General features: G+C 42.8%; 1 protein-coding gene across 1 annotated transcript; it reads right to left on the bottom strand.

Annotated features, from left to right (window-relative positions):
• Positions 1–489: 489 nt before the first annotated feature.
• Positions 490–16,631, bottom strand: LOC129696354 (granzyme K-like). Its single transcript, XM_055634185.1, has 5 exons — positions 14,390–16,631; positions 14,161–14,305; positions 8,700–8,850; positions 3,231–3,503; positions 490–1,163 (listed from the first exon to the last, which is right to left on the bottom strand). The coding sequence occupies exons 1-5, from the start codon at positions 14,460–14,462 to the stop codon at positions 969–971; spliced, it is 837 nt and encodes a 278-aa protein (XP_055490160.1). The 5' UTR covers positions 14,463–16,631; the 3' UTR covers positions 490–968.
• Between the last annotated feature and the right edge of the window lie 819 nt (positions 16,632–17,450).

The raw sequence follows: 17,450 nt of genomic DNA, 5'->3' as shown, positions 1-17,450 counted from the left end.
AAAACGCCACTAAGTCTTTGAAAATAGTCAAAGTGAGAATGACTGTTGGGGAGGTGGTGAAACATTTGAAGAACGTTCTGGAAATGCTGCCCTAGTGAAATGTGAAAAATGTCAACGTTTTTGGAGGAAAGCCGGGCGGCAGCAGCCGTTATGGTGGCTAGCCAGCAGGCGGCGACAAAAAGAATGAGTGGGGGGGGAGGATTTTATTTTAAAATGTGTACATAAAAATGTCTAAATGTAACGAGGAGTGGATGAGTGAATGTAAAAATGAAATGGCTAGCGAAATGGAAAATATCTCGGTGTTTTTGCGTGTGGTTTTGGCGGACCAAGGAATCAAAGGCCAAATCTGACACCTACAAACACAGAGTTTTAAAGATAGATAGATAGATAGATAGATAGATAGATAGATAGATAGATAGATAGATAGATAGATAGATATTATTTGGAGCAAACTGCCAGAGGAAGTGGCAGTGGTGAGTACAATTTATGACCTTATAAAGTCACTTGGTACATGGTTAGAAAGGTTTGGAGAGGCATTGGCAAGTGGGAAAAGTTTGGTTAGGCAACTTGGTGAGCCTGAACGAGTTGGGCCAAAGGGCTTGTTTTCAAGTAATTATTCACACACCCTATCTTCTCTCCATAGCACTGCAAATTTCAATTGACTTAGTTGGCAATTTCAATAAAGTTTTATTACAGTTAAATAATGTACAAGGAGCAGGAAAGATTTTCACTAATAAGCATCTCATATGAAAAATAATCAACTCTGCCAGGGGACTACATTTCATTATTTCAAAGACTATCCAGCCAATACATGTTCTTAGCAACTTCACGATTCATAATTTTATAATGATATGGAAATGTTTCTGTTAGACAACATGGAAAAATGCAAAATGTTTATGAAGCTATTTAAAGGAAACCGTAACAGAATTAAAGAGAAAGACATTTCAAATCACATGCAGAGGAAACAACTAGTTCTGCTCCTTTGTTGTATTATGGTTTTTGATCCTTATAATCGCCTTTATCCACCTAAGGTATTTCTCAGATAAGCGGGTGTAGATACCAGGTTCAGTGGGAACTCCACAGTCTGCTCCAGCTGAAACAATGCCAGTGTACTCTTTCTTTTTCCCCTGCTTTATACATATTAATGGACCACCAGAATCTCCCTGAAACAAGACACATAAAATGTAACAGTTATTTCAGCTGTACACGTGGAATATGGAGCTGAAATGCTTTCTCTGTTACTAGACTAGCAATGCAGAGGTCTGGCCAACAATTTACATTTCTCAAGAGAAATAAGTTCAAATTCTAGTCAGGAGTGTTTTATTGTCATATGTTCTGAAACGGAAGAATGAACGTCTTACTTGCAACAGCACAACAGATATATAAACATGCGTAGAAAGGAACTGCAAGTGCAGAAACATAGAAACATAGAAAATAGATGCAGGAGTAGGCCATTCGGCCCTTCGAGCCTGCACCGCCATTCAATATGATCATGGCTGATCATCCAACTCAGTATCCTGTACCTGCCTTCTCTCCATACCCCCTGATCCCTTTAGCCACAAGGGCCACATCTAACTCCCTCTTAAATGTAGCCAATGAACTGGCCTCAACTACCTTCTGCAGCAGAGAGTTCCAGAGATTCACCACTCTTTGTGTGAAGATAGTCACAAAATGCTGGAGTACTCAACGGGTCAGTAAGCATCTCTGGAGTATAAGAATAGGTGACGTTTTGGGTCAGAACACTTCTTCAGACTGAAAGACAGACGTGTGTGAAAGCTGGAGGTGAGGAAAGGCCGGAACAACAGATGATCCCAGGAGAGATGGAGTCCATATTGGCCCATTGTTGGCTGGGGAAGTTGTACTAACGAGAGGGATACAAGGATGTGAACAGTGGAACTGGTATGACGACCGGGAGGATGTGGGGAGGGGGGGGGGGGGGGGGGGGGGGGGGGGGCAGGGGGGGGTGCAGGAGTTACTTGAAATGAGAGAAATCAACGTTCATACTGCTCGGTTGTAACCAGCCCGTGAGAAATGGCCTTTGATGTGCTGATCTATTCAGGTTGTTCTCTTGCTACTTGTTTAATAAAACTGCTGGAAAGAAAGATTGGCTTATGGCATAGATGTAAGGCACAGAAAGGCAGCGGTATGGTAAGAAACTGTTAAGTAAAACATAATTTTGAAAAATCACAAGTAAATGCTGTTGCGTTCAAAACTACGTGTTAAGTGCAGTAACTTCAGACGAGTGAAGCCCAGTGGCAGGTGAACCAGCACAGCCCACAGTGGTATCGGCACCCCAGGTGAAGCTCAACCAAGTACTGTCCCACCAACGGACACGAGTCCAGAGCCCAACCAGCCACAGTAAGCGGTAGAGAGGAAGATGGAAGGAAAAAAGCAGAATGGAGCAGTCACTGGCTATGGCTGATGAGAAAAGATGCTGTCTGGGCTGCCATCTAGAGGCTAACCATAAAACACACACCCTGGGTTGATCACTGTCTCGACTGAGGGTGTCTTGTGATAAAAAGGCCTAAACACCCACTGATGTTGAGGTACACAACTGAAGATGTGCCTAATTGGTAGCAAAATAACCTAGTGGTCATCCCCAAGAATACCGGGTGTCAGTTGTGGTGAAGAACCTTAGGGATTGTAACATCCAGTCCTACTAATCAATATGCCGGTCAGTGTACATAAATGTGTGTTTGTCGGTAAATGTGTTGCAATAAATAACTCAGGCAGCAACTTCCCATGTTCCATGTGGAACTGAACATGTGCATTTAGTAAGTTTGAGATACAGCATGGAAACAGGCCCTTCAGCCCATTGAGTCCAAGCTGACCATCCATTCAGATTGGTTCCATGTCATCCACTTTCTTAACCCCTCCTTATGTATTAGTGGTAATTTTTACAGATGCAAATTAACCTACTTTGGGAAGTAGGAAGAAGCCGGAGCACGTGGAGGAAATCTACACGGTCACAGGGAGAATGTGCAAACTCCACACGGACAGCACCTGAGATCAGTATCAAACCTCTCTCAGCTGTGATTCATCAGCTCCACCAGTTGCACTACTGTGCTACCATGGTGTTGCTAAATGGTGCTGTCCAATTTTCACACAAATCATTAATAGTCCCAAGGTCACCATAACATATTTCAATCAAATAACTGGCAGTGTACCTTCTTGTGATAATGCTTTGCAACTCTCAGAGTTTTCATTTAAATTGAGAAATGTAAACTTACCGCACATGAATCCTTTCTTGCTTCAGCATCACCAACGCATAACATGTCCTTTGTTATGTAAGGGCTGAAGTCATAGTATTTTTTACTATTGCAGACTTTCCGATCAATGATGGTTAAATTTACTTCCCTCAGGATATCAGATGCTTTCAGGACTAAAGAATTTGTTGTTCCCCATCCGGCAACACTGCACTTGGTTCCAGCTTTGACATCTTTTGTTGATTTGGGAAGTTTCAAAGTGGACACGTACTTGTTCAGAACAGCGTCACGGGCCAACTGTTCAAATTAACAGATAAAATAGACTGAATTATAAGTATTACCACTGACTAAATCATATAACGTTTGGAATCTATCCATGGAACTGGTGCGCTACAATGCTGAGAACTATATTCTATCTATTCTGCTCAAGTTGTCCTTGATTGTATTTATCTATAGTATCAGTGTAGGATAGAAACATAGAAACATAGAAAATAGGTGCAGGAGGAGGCCATTCGGCCCTTCGAGCCAGCATCGCAATTCATTGTGATCATGGCTGACCGCCCCTATCAATAACCCGTGCCTGCCTTCTCCCCATATCCCTTGACTCCACTAGCCCCTAGAGCTCTATCTAACTCTCTCTTAAATCCATCCAGTGAATTGGCCTCCACTGCCCTCTGTGGCAGGGAATTCCATAAATTCACAGGAGGGAAATACAGATGTGTAGGAAAGGTCTGAAGAAGGGTTTGGACCCGAAACATCACCCATTCCTTCTCCTCAGAGATGCTGCCTGTCCTGCTGAGTTACTCCAGCTTTTTGTGTCTAACAAGGGAAATGCAGATGCTGGTTTACACCAAAGATAGACAAAAATTGCTGGAGTAGCTCAGCTGCCCATTCCTTCTGTCCAAAGAAGCTGCAAGTCCTGCTGAGTTACACCAGCATTTTGTGTCGATCTATAATATTATCAGATTTGATTGGTTGGCATACAAAACAGCTTTTCACTGTATGTGTATGCACAGCTCATCACAAAAACTGAGAAGTGTCAGGCAATGTTCAACTCACTTTTATCGGCTATACTATTTGTAACCTTGAAAACAACAATAAAACTGGTTCAGGATCTAATATGAATCTTGGAAATTTAGAAAGTAGTTTCATGATAAAATATCCTAAAATTTTTATGTGAAGTTATTTGAGTTTTAAAAGACATGCACTTGCAATTGTATCACACACTTTGCAAAAGGATGGGTATGGATCATGAGGTCATATGTGATAGGAGCAGAATTAGGCCATTCGACCCATCAAGTCTACTCTGCCATTCAATCATGGCTGATCTATCCCTCCTTCCTAACCCCATTCTTCTGCCTTTTCCCCATAACCCCCGACACCCATACTAATCAAGAATCTATCTATCTCCGACTTTAAAATATCCATTGACGGCCTCTGCAGCATTCTATGGTAAAGTATTCCACAGATTCACCACTCTCTGACTTAAGAAATTCTAATCTCATTCCTAAAGGACCATACTTTAATTCTGAGGCTATGACCTCTGGTCCTAGACTTTCCCACTGATGGAAACATCCTCTCCACATCCACTCTATCCAAGCCTTTCACTATTTGGTAAGTTTCAATGAAATCCCCCTCATCCTTAACTACAGTGAGTACAGGCCCAGTACTCAAACGTATGTTAACCCATTCATTCCTGGGATCACTCTTGTTAACCTCCTCTTGTAAACCAAATTTGCTCACATTACTCCAAATGCGGCCTGACCAGAGCCTCAGCATTACAACCCTGTTTTTGTATTCTAGCCCTCTTGAAATAAATGCCATGTGTGTGCTGGTTGATGATATTAGTTTATCTGGGCAAACTGCTTGCACAGACATTGTGGGCTGAAGGGCCACTTCCTGTACTGTATTGTTCAATGCTTTATATTCTATCCAACCCCCACATTAATCCAATCATAATCCAGTTTATTTGAAATCCAGGTGAAATTGTATAGATGGCTCCGAACATTCATTTCTCTCCCAACATCCAATGAACTCCTGTCACAATCGTGTGGTAATTCTTCTAAAAGTCTTATTATTCCTGGTAAATTGAAGTTTTATTATATTGTATGGATGACCTGATGTTCAGATTTACTTTGTATCCAAGTGGGAGAAATACTTTGCAAAAGTGAAACACCAATGTATATTTATGAAATAGGGAGCATAACAAATAATCTTTCCTTCTCCTTTAACATAAGCAAGCTTTGTACCTATTTTCCGCGGTTATCAATTGTCCTGCTGTGAATTTCCCACTTTTTGTTTGACTGTGTTGTTGCTTGTGATGAAGTACATCTACCGTCTAACTGGCTGTCTAACATAGCAGCAACTCCACATAATTCGCTTCATTTTTGCTGGATTTCTTGTGACTTTGTTTTAAACACAATTTGGCCAACCAAATTCACCTCATAACATTGAGTTTCTGGCAATCTATTGTTTGAAAAATGCATCCACTTCAACTTCCAAGAGTAATGACAACAGCGGAGGCAGAGTGGAAAAAATGCAGCACCAATCACCATTATGATTTATCACGGAGACCAGAAACCTGATAAATTGGCACAAACACACCAAAGATCCAAGATCCATAATATCATCACTCCAGGACAAGGCGGGGAATGTCACCATGGAAGATATTGAAGAAAGACACAAAATGATGGAGTAACCCAGCGGGACAGGCAGAACCTCTAGAGAGAAAGAATGGGTGATGTTTCGGGTCAGAACCCTTCAGTCTGAAGATGGGTCTTGACCCCGAAATGTCACCAATTCCTTCTCCCCAGAGATGCTGCCTTTACCGCTGAGTTACTCCAGCATTTTGTGTCTATCTTCGGATTAAACCAGCATCTGCGGTTTCTTCCTACACTTGGACGTGGTGAATCTCTGGAATTCTCTGCCACAGAAGGTAGTTGAGGCCAGTTCATTGGCTATGGCTATGTTTAAGAGGGAGTTAGATGTGGCCCTTGTGGCTAAAGGGATCAGGTGGTATGGAGAGAAGGCAGGTACGGGATACTGAGTTGGATGATCAGACATGATCATATTGAATGGCGGTGCAGGCTCGAAGGGCCGAATGGCCTACTCCTGCACCTATTTTCTATGTATCTATGTATCTATGGAAGATATAGAAACATAGAATATAGGTGCAGGAGTAGGCCATTCGGTCCAATGAGCCAGCACAATCATTCAATATGATCATGGTTGATCATCAAAAATCAGTACCCCATTCTAGCTTTATCCCCATATCCCCTGACTCCACTATCTTCAAGAGCCCTATCTAGCTCTCTCTTGAAAGTATCCAGAGAACTGGCCTCCACCGTTACCTCTGAGGCCGAGAATTCCACAGACACATCACTCTCTGTGTGAAAAAGTGCTTCCTCTTCTCCGTTCTAAATGGCTTACCCCTTATTCTTAAACTGTGGCCCCTGGTTCTGGATTCCCCCAACATCGGAAACATATTTTTCCAGAATCTAGCCTGTTCAATCCCTTAAGAATTGTACATGTTTCTATAAGATACCCTCTCATCCTTCTAAATCCCAGTGAATACAAGCCAAGTTGACACATTCTTTCATCATATGTCAGTCCTGCCATCCTAGGAATTAACCTGGTGAAGCTACGCTGCACTGCTTAATAGCAAGAATGTCTTTCCTCAAATTAGGAGACCAAAACTCCACACAATATTCCGTGTGGTCTCACCAGGGCCCTGTACAACTGCAGTAGGACCTTCATGCTCCTATACTCAAATCCTCTTGCTATGAATGCCAACATACCATTTGCTTTCTTCATTGCCTGCTGTACCTGCATGCTTATTTCAGTGACTGATGCACAAGAACACCCAGGTCTCGTTGCACCTCCCTTTTTCCTAACCTGTCACCATTCAGATAAAAATCTGTCCTTATTCTTGCCGCCAAAGTGGATAACCTCACATTTATCCACATTATACTGCATCTGCCGTGCATCTGCCAAGCCACCAAACCTATCGAAGTCACCCTGCAGCCTCATCGCACCCCCCTCGCAGCTAACACTACCACCCAGCTTTGTGACATCCGCAAACTTGGAAATGTTACATTCCTTCATCTAAATCGTTAATATATATTGTAAATAACTGGGGTCCCAGCACTGAGCTTTGCAGCACCCCACTCGTCACTGCCTGCCATCCTGAAAAGGACCTGTTAATCCCTACTTTGCTTCCTGTCTGCCAACTAGCTCTCTATCCATGTCGATGCCCTACCCTCTATATCATGCAAACTAATCTCTTGTGTGGGACCTTGACCTTGTATGTAATTGAAATTCAAGTAGTTAGATAAATATGGTATTCAAGAGAGATTTAAAAAACCCATCTGTTTGACCATTATTCTTCAGGGAACCAAATCCAATAGCCTTCCCCGGTCTGCCTGTTACATGACTCCTGAAAAAAAAATGTGCACGATTCTTAAATGTCTCCTTGGTTCAGAAACCATTAGAATGGACAAAAGTTCCAGCATTGGTGACTATGTCTACAGCACACGAACCAATAATAAATTAGAACCTGCCCAAGCCAGATGCTTGCTCCGTTACCAGGGTTACGTCTGTGCCCGGGTGATGTTAGAGAGGGACACAGTTGTATAGTAGTTATTTAGTATATTTGTAACATAGTTGTTTGGAATTCAGTGGCTGAATAATTTGATGATTTTAGACAATAGACAATAGGTGCAGGAGTGGGCCATTCGGCCCCTCGAGCCAGCACCGCCGTTCTGTGATCATGGCTGATCATCCACAATCAGTACCCCGTTCCTGCCTTCTCCCCATATCCCCTGACTCCGCAATCTTTAAGAGCCCTATCTAGCTCTCCCTTGAAAGTATCCAGAGAACCGGACCTCCACCGCCCTCTGAGGCAGAGAATTCCATAGACTCACAGCTCTCTGTGTGAAAAACTGTTTCCTCAACTCCGTTCTATTTTGCTTACCCCTTATTCTTAAACTGTAGTTCTGGACTCCCCCAACATCGGGAACATTTTTCCTGCCTCTAGCATGTCCAAACCTTTAATAATCTTGTATGTTTCAATAAGATACCCTCTCATCCTTCTAAATTCCAGAGTATACAAGCCCAGCCGCACCATTCTCTCAGCATATGACAGTCCCGCCATCCCGGGAATTAACCTTGTAAACCTATGCTGCACTCCCTCAATAGCAAAAATTGCTATTGTAATATGGTGGTGAGTATGTCACCATGGCTTTGTTTTTTTTTTGTTTTTGTATCGTGTTCATAATCAAATAAATTATTTTTGATACAAAAAATATATAAATAATAACCAAATAAATAAATTAGAACCAAATGTTTCGGATGGGCCATTAATATTAATATACTCCAGCTCGGAGTGGATGGATCAGATGTCTGTATGATTGTAGGATACATTTTCGATTCTCCAGTGCAGCAAAGAGCTATGGAATTTGCTTTTAAATAATCTTGTGCACATATATTTAGTACCTGAACCAGCATGATGTCGTTTTCTGGAGTTTTTGAGTTAAAGTCCGGGTAAGGAACCATCTTTATCACTGCAATTGTCGTTTTCCTTTCTTGTTTCCTAGAAAGTGAATGTGCTCCAAGAACCACTTTGGATAGTGTTATTCGACTATATCTGTGATTGGAAAGGTGACTGAGTTATTCAAGATTCCAGAAACCATTTGAAAAACAATGGTCTATGAGCTGTTACACCCTTACTTTTATAATGAGCAGGAAGTATCAATTCCACATAATTGTACTTCTTTTGTACTGTTTGAATTGCACTTATTTCCTTCAGTTCCTCATTCTCACTAGTTCTTTGGTTCTCTTGTATTTCTGGCAGGTTTTTGAAATCACCTTTCCTGGAGATGATTGTTTAATTCCTCTGCCATTTCTTTATAAACTACTTACTGTTAGTTAACTTTTGTTTATTTTTACTTTTCGCATCTTTAATCCTCATTTTCTACCTTCTCTTTATCAATTTCGTTCCATCCTCCTTTGCTGAATTCTAACTGCCCCAAGCAACCTATTGTTGACAATTTTGTAAGACTCTTCCTTGGATTCAAAACTAACTTTAGTTTCTCCTGTCAGGTATGGATGGACTATTTTCCTGTAAAATCAAGGACCTGCTGATGCTAGTTTACAAAGACACAAATTACTGGAGAAACAGTTCAGTTTGAAGAATGGTCCCAACCAAAAACGTCACCTATCCATGTTCTCTAACGTTGCTGCCTGACTTGCTAAGTTACTCCAGCATTTGATGACTATTTTCCTGGTTTCTTTTGTACCATCAAGGAATTTAGTTTCCCCCAAAATGGCACATCTATCTATACTATTAAACTCTAAACCACTTCATCTTGTCTGCCCCCCCCCCCCCCTCCCAAACACACCCCACTCCCCCTCCTCCAGCCCCCCTCCCCCCATACCCCCCCCTCCCCCGCACACCCCCTCCCCACACCCCCTTCCCCACAGTGGTGGAATATTGCTTTGAGGGTGGAACAGGTTACGTTGGGGGAAACAGGTGAGTGGTGGAAACATTGTGTTGGGGAAATGGGTTGCATGGGGGGGGGGGGGGGGGGGGGGGGGGGGGGGGGCAGGGCTCCCATGTGACTGGGACCCAACGGGTCCCACTTAGTCTAGTTATTTCTTTAAGTGGGAGCCATTCAATATCTACCATCATACCTTTCAATATATTTTTCCATTGAACTATTGCCAATTCTCATTTAAATTGTTTGTTTAGATTTAAGATCATAGTTTCAGTTGAAACCATATCACATTATATGATAAAACATATCATGGCCACTTTCCCTGACAAGAAGGTTATCAATTAATTCCTTCTCAATGCACATGATAAAATCTAAAATAGCCCTCTCCCAGGTCTTCTCAAATATTAGAATTAGAATTCCATGAATTCATCTTTCATCGTAATACAGCAAATTCGATCAGTCCAGTCTATGGATCGAACATTATCTCCCATGATTACTTGTTCATCGCTATCTCTAATTTCCTGATATATACCATGCCCAATAAAAACAATTGCTATTTGGTAGACACAAAATGCTGGAGAAACTCAGCAGGTGAGGCAGCATCCATGGAGAGAAGGAATTGTCGACGTTTCAGGTCGAGACCTTCTACAGACTGAGTTTCTCCAGCATTTTGTGTTTACCTTCGATTTTACCAGCATCCGCAGTTCTTTCTCAAACAAATTGCTATTTGGTGATCTATAAACAACTTCCACAAAGTTCTACTGATATTTTCCAACCTTTGCTGTCCATTAGCTTGACATAAACTGATTCCAAATTTATATCATGAACTGCCAAGCCAAGATTGATCACAGTGCATTTTAACAATTTTAGTCTATACAGGTACTTCCTTATACATTTAGCTCCCAGCTTTGGATACCATGAAGCCACATTTCTGTAACAAGAAGCCTGTAACAATTTGCTTGTACTTGCACAGCAGTTACTCACCCAAGCTTCCACAACAATCCTTTAGAAACCTGTGATCTCACCAGCCAGACATTCAGCATGGCGGGTGCATGAGACTACCTTGAGCTGCAGACTCGACTCCAAGTTGCACACCCTCCTGATTGGGAACCGTGTCACTGTTCCTTCATTGTCAGTTTGACCAAAAAGAGTAAAGTCATAGAGCCCCACTACATGGAAACAGGCCCTTTGGCCCAACTTGCCCATGCAGACCAAGATGCCCCATCTACACTAGTCCCATCTGCTCATGTTTAGCTTGTATCCTTCTAAACCATTCTTATCCACTTATCTGTCCAAATATCTTTTAAGTCTTCTCTTTGCCAGAGAAGGTAATTGTGGCACAGAAGGTTAAGGGGGGACTTGATAGAGGTCTTTAAAATGATGAGAGGGATAGACAGAGTTGACGTGGATAAGCTTTTCCCACTGAGAGTAGGGAAGATTCAAACAAGGGGACATGACTTGAGAATTAAGGGACAGAAGTTTAGGGGTAACATGAGGGGAACTTCTTTACTCAGAGAGTGGTGGCTGTGTGGAATGAGCTTCCAGTGAAGGTGGTGGAGGCAGGTTCGTTTTTATCATTTAAAAATAAATTAGATAGTTATATGGACGGGAAAGGTATGGAGGGTTATGGTCTGAACGCAGGTGTATGGGACTAGGGGAGAATACATGTTTGGCACGGACTAGAAGGGTCGAGATGGCCTGTTTCCGTGCTGTAATTGTTATATGGTTATATGGTTATATATTTAAGAGGGAGTTAGATGTGGAACTTGTGGCTAAAGGGATAAGGGGGTACGGAGAGAAGGCAGGTACGGGATACTGAGTTGGATGATCAGCCATGATCATATTGAATGGCGGTGCAGGCTCGAAGGGCCTACTCCGCCTATTTTCTATGTTTCTAAGTGTTGTTATAGTACCTGCCTCAACTACCTCCTCTGGCTGTTCTTCCATATACCCACCTCTCTGTGTGTGAAAAGGTCACCCCCAACGGGTTTCTTTTCAATGTTTCCCTCTCACCTTAAACCTATGTCATCTGGTTCTTGATTTCCCTGCTCTGAGTGAAAGACTCTGTGTGTACATCCTATCACTGCTCGTGATCTATAAGATCACCTCTCATCCTCCTGCGCTACAGGAATGAAGTCCTAGACTGCCCAAACCTCTCCCTATACCTCTGGTCATCAAGTCCTGGCAACATCCTCACAACAAGGAATCCTGGAACTACTTAATCACCAGCACCATGTGACTATCTGGCCCAGGAAGGTTGCAGCAGTTTGAGGAGGTGGTTCAGGCTTTAGCATTCCAAAGGGAATATTCCCATTGCAACCCTATGTCCTTGTATTTCCATTCCCCTTCCAACATCACTTTCCCATTCATGGGAAGGGAAATAGAGTTAACATTTCAGGTCAAAGACCCTTTCCTGCTGGAGGCATTTCGGCCCAACTTGCTGACCAAGATGACTCATCTACACTAATCTCACCTACTCATGTTTGGCCCATATCCCTCGAAACCTTCCCTATTCGTGTACTTGTCCAAATGTATTTTATTGTTATAGTATTGGGCTCAACCACCTCCGCTGGCAGCTCGATCCATATCATCCATACCCACCACCATCTATATGAAAAAGTTGCCCCTCAGATACCTATTATATCTTTCCCCTCTCACCTTAAAACGATGCCCAGTGATCATTGATTCACTTACTGTGGGTAGATCAACTAGATAACGTCATTGGTAGTATTTCCAACAGCAAACCTATCCCCACTCTATCAGATGTTTAAGAAGGAACTGCAGATGCTGGACAATCAAAGTAGACAAAAATGCTGGAGAAACTTAGCGGGTGAGGCAGCATCTTTGCAGCGAAGGAAATAGGCGACGTTTCGGGTCGAACTCCTTCAGAGATATTTCCTTTGTCCTATCCATCCCTCTTCCCATCATCTCAGTAATTTGAAAACAAGTTTACGTTTCCCCCAAGTTCTCACGAAAAGTTTTGGATTAGAAACATTAACTTTATTTCTCTTCCCACGGATGCTGAGGGTTCCCAGCATTTCTCGAACATAATTCTGAAACTATACTGAAGGTGTATTTTGGCATCAGTTTATGGGGGCTTTTGCTTTATGCCTACCCCACGTCCCATCCCTCAGTCTGTAGAAAGTTAACGTCCATTTCTCCCCATCTGAGCCGCCGAGTTCCTGCAGCACTTTGTGTTTTGAAGTAGCTCAGCGGGCAATGGCAGCATCCCTGGAGAACATAGATAGGTGACGTTTCGGGTCGAGACTCGGGTAGACTGGCACCTTGTGTTTTTGATGCGATTCCATCCTGTACGCCTTTAGAAATGTGCTTCTGTAAATAGTGTTTGCTATTGGTCCTGCTTGTTGCTTGATCTGATTGTCGAAAGCAATGTGCCTGTGCACCTCACTGCTCAGGTACAGGGGCGCTACCCGAGCCCTCCAGCCCGGAGCTGACCCTGCATTACCTCTGCATTGCCTGCTCACGCCTTTTAGCTCTCTCTCTCTCTCTCTCTCTCACACACACGCACTCTCTATCTCTCTCACGCACAAACCAACTCTGCTTCATTTTCTCCCTTTCTCTCACCCCCTCTCTCTCTCTCACCCTTTCTCTCCCTCTCTCTCACTCTCACACACGGACATAAGCAGCCTCTCAGCCTCATCTTCTCACTCTCTTGTTCTCTGTGTGAACGCCGCGGCCGGTCGTATCCCGAACGGTTCAGGCACCCGAGCCAGCATTAGCCACAGACAGTCGTGTCCCGTTCGGGCTTGACTCGGTGATCCGTGCTCCTGGTTCGGGTCACACGCCCGATAAAAGGTCCCGTGCATTGTGTTTAAGGTTGAGTGCTTGCAACACAAACCCTTAAAACATTTATTTTTCACACAGACCCGAAACGTCATCCATTCCTTCTCTCCAGAGTTGCTGCCTTTCCCGGTGAGTTACTCCAGCTTTTTGTGTCTATCTTCGGTTTAAACCAGCATCTGCAGTTCCTTCTTAAGGGCCTGTCCCACTTTCCTGAGTTATTCACGAATTCTCCCGAGCTATTCACGAATTCTCCCGAGTTTTCAAACTCGCAGAATGTTCATAGCGAGTCCGTAGGAGGCCATAGGAATCCGTGGATATATCGTAGTGGCTCGTTATGCCAACCATAGGTACTCGGGGAATCAGGTAAATCGGGATGTTTTTTCCAGCCTGATGAAAAATGACCACGAGTAGAAAAATAGCCCCGAGTACCTACAGCTGGCATAACGAGCCGCTACGATATATCCACGAACTTCTACGGCCTCCTACGGACTCGTTACGAACATTCTGCGAGTTTGAAAACTCTGGGGAATTTGTGATTAACTCAGGAAAATTTGTGAATAACTCGGGAAAGTGGGACAGGCCCTTAACACATTTGTATATTCTAGCCGTTCACGAGCAAGTAGGTATTTTTTAACATCCTTACAATGTGTACTCACTGTTCACAGTGCGCTGCAGTTAGAACCCATCTACGCGCGATCAAAGCTCCACCACAAACGTGGTGTTTATTAGCCTGGATGGACACCATGTATGGTCTGGAGTGAGGTTTAACTTTACGGCCCCCAATTATTTCCGTGCCGACACCTACAATAGACAAATAATATTAAATAATTACTTAATAGAATCGTTAAAATTGTAAAGACAGCCCTTCATATACTGCACACTTACACCCTTGTAGAGTCAGGAAAATTACCACAGTAGTTAACCAGACGGCACATCCTATCCTGGACACGTTCTCCATGTTCTCAGTGTAAACAAGCTTCGCACAGTCACGTCGTATTCAAGAGTGTAAGTACCTTCCCTTTTCAAATTATTGAATATTTTACAGCACCTCACGACCACATAGATGTGAAAGTTGATGTTGTGGTATGTAGGCAGGTGACATGTAATCTTCCAAGTCACGGGAATTTCCAATCAACGTCTTACACTTACAATTTCAACCTTGCATTAATCGTTAAATATAGAAAGTATATAAACATAGAACAGTGTAGCATAGGAAAAGACCGTTAGACCTAAAATGTCTGTGCCCAACATAATGCCAAAATAAACTAATCTCATCTGCCTGCAAATGACCCATATTCACAGCTGGTACCAGACACCCAGGTCTCTGTGTAAAAAAACGCCCAGCACATCTCCTTTAAACTTTACCCCTTTCACCTTAATGTTATGCCTTCTGGTATTTGACATTTACCATGAGAAAAAAATGCTCTGACCATCTACCTTATCAATGCCTCATAATTTTATATACTTCTATCCTCTCAACCTCTGACTTTCTAGTGAAAACAATCCAGGTTTGTCCAATTTCTTCTTCAGAATGCTCCCCCTAATTCAGTCAGCATTCTGGTAAATCGCTTCTGCACTGTCTCCAAAGCCTCCATATCCTTCCTGTAATGGGGTGACCTGAACTGTACACAATACTCCAAATGAGGCCTAACTAAAGACATAGAGCTACATCATGACTTCCAGACTCTTATATTTAATGCCTCAACCAATGAAGCCTAGCATAACATACACCTTCTTTACCACTCTAACTGTTTATATTGCCAATAAACAATTTAAATCAATGTTAGATTGATTATAGAAAGATTGATTTTGGTCTGCAGAGTTATATAAAATGTTTATGATTTTTTTTAAATTTCTTCATAAAACGCAATTAGTGTGGTTGCCTTCACTACATTCGGAGCATAGAATCAAACAGGTTCTTGTGATTATGATATAGCCAAAGTGGATTGCATAATACAAATTGTGTTCTCTGATCTATCATTCATGCTGTAACCGTTCACATTGCAGCAGAAATTATTCAACTTATCTCTTCAAAACGATCATTTTTCCAGAAGTGGCCATCAATTGAGATACCGAAGGTCTAGTTTTCCAAATTGCGTCTGTCAGCATTTGATATAAGGGAGAACATGCTTATTAATGTTGTCAGGAGGATGGAAAATGGAAGATACAGGTATCATAAAATAATAGAAACATAGAAACATAGAAATTAGGTGCAGGAGTAGGCCATTCGGCCCTTCGAGCCTGCACCGCCATTCAATATGATCATGGCTGATCATCCAACTCAGTATCCCATACCTGCCTTCTCTCCATACCCCCTGATCCCCTTAGCCACAAGGGCCACATCTAACTCCCTCTTAAATATAGCCAATGAACTGGCCTCAACTACCCTCTGTGGCAGAGAGTTCCAGAGATTCACCACTCTCTGTGTGTGAAAAAAGTTCTTCTCATCTCGGTTTTAAAGGATTTCCCCCTTATCCTTAAACTGTGACCCCTTGTCCTGGACTTCCCTAACATCGGGAACAATCTTCCTGCATCTAGCCTGTCCAACCCCTTAAGAATTTTGTAAGTTTCTATAAGATCCCCTCTCAATCTCCTAAATTCTAGAGAGTATAAACCAAGTCTATCCAGTCTTTCGTCATAAGACAGTCCTGACATCCCAGGAATCAGTCTGGTGAACCGTCTCTGCACTCCCTCTATGGCAATAATGTCCTTCCTCAGATTTGGAGACCAAAACTGTACGCAATACTCCAGGTGTGGTCTCACCAAGACCCTGTACAACTGCAGTAGAACCTCCCTGCTCCTATACTCAAATCTTTAGCATCTTGACCAACCAAATACAAAAATTAGAATAAATCAGGACCAAAGTTCATTGTTGGCAGATGCCATTGGAGCAAACCATAAGGATATTTAATTTGTGTAGTAAGAAACTGCAGATGCTGGTTTATACCGAAGATAGACACAAAGTGCTGGAGTAACTCAGCAGGTCAGGCAGCATCTCTGGAGAAAAAGGTTGGGCGACGTTTCGGGTAGGAATCAATTTGTTTTATTGTGATATGAACAAGTGCAGGTGAGGCCAGCATTATTTGTTCTGCCCTTGTTGCTCCTGAGAAGGTAGTGGAGAGTCACCTTTTTGAACCTCTGCAGTCTTCTGCTGAAGGCTCTTCCACAGTGTTGTTGGGCTGGAATTGCAAGTTTTAGCACTAGTTATGATGAAGAAATGATAACATAATTCCAAATCGAAATGCTGTGGGACTTGAAAAACTAGCAGGTACTGGTGTTCACAGCCAACTCCAAACTTGTGCTGAGCACTAAGTGCAGGGGGAACTCAACCGGTCAGGCAGCATCTGTGGAGGGAATAGATAGACAACATTTTGGGTCGGACTCCTCTTCCAAAGAAAGAAGTCTCCCAACCCCGAAATGTCAGCTATCCATTTCCACCACAGAAGCTGCCTGACCCGTCGAGACCATTTGTGTTTTGTTCAAATTCCAGGATCTGCGGTTCCTTGTGTTTCCTATCTTCTCCTTCTTGATGGTAGACGCTGCAAGTAATAGCATGAGTATTTGTGAGTATGAGTGCCTGACACCCGCTGCTGTGGTTGGTGGTTGAGGTAGATATGATGGTGGTATTTAAGAGGCTTTTGAATAGGCATGTGGATATGGTTGTTCTCCACCGGGTGGCGCCAGCAATGGCTGTCTCACCAACAGTCTGTCTGTCCCTTCCTTCTCTGTTGTTTCTTTATATTGTGTTACATGTATGTTTTTAGTGTTTTTTTAACTTGCTTTATGTGGGTGTTAGGGGGGGGAGGTTGAGGGAAACTTTAAAAAAATCTCTCACCTCGACGGAGATGCAATTTTTTCTGTATTGCATCTCCGTCCACACGGCGGCCTAACATCGAGGAGCTGGGGGCCTCTGCTGGAGACCTATTTCAGGAGCTCCAACCACAGC

The sequence above is a fragment of the Leucoraja erinacea genome, chromosome 1, assembly GCF_028641065.1.
Source record: "Leucoraja erinacea ecotype New England chromosome 1, Leri_hhj_1, whole genome shotgun sequence".
Taxonomy (NCBI): domain Eukaryota; kingdom Metazoa; phylum Chordata; class Chondrichthyes; order Rajiformes; family Rajidae; genus Leucoraja; species Leucoraja erinaceus.
This window is presented reverse-complemented; position numbering and strand designations above follow the sequence as displayed.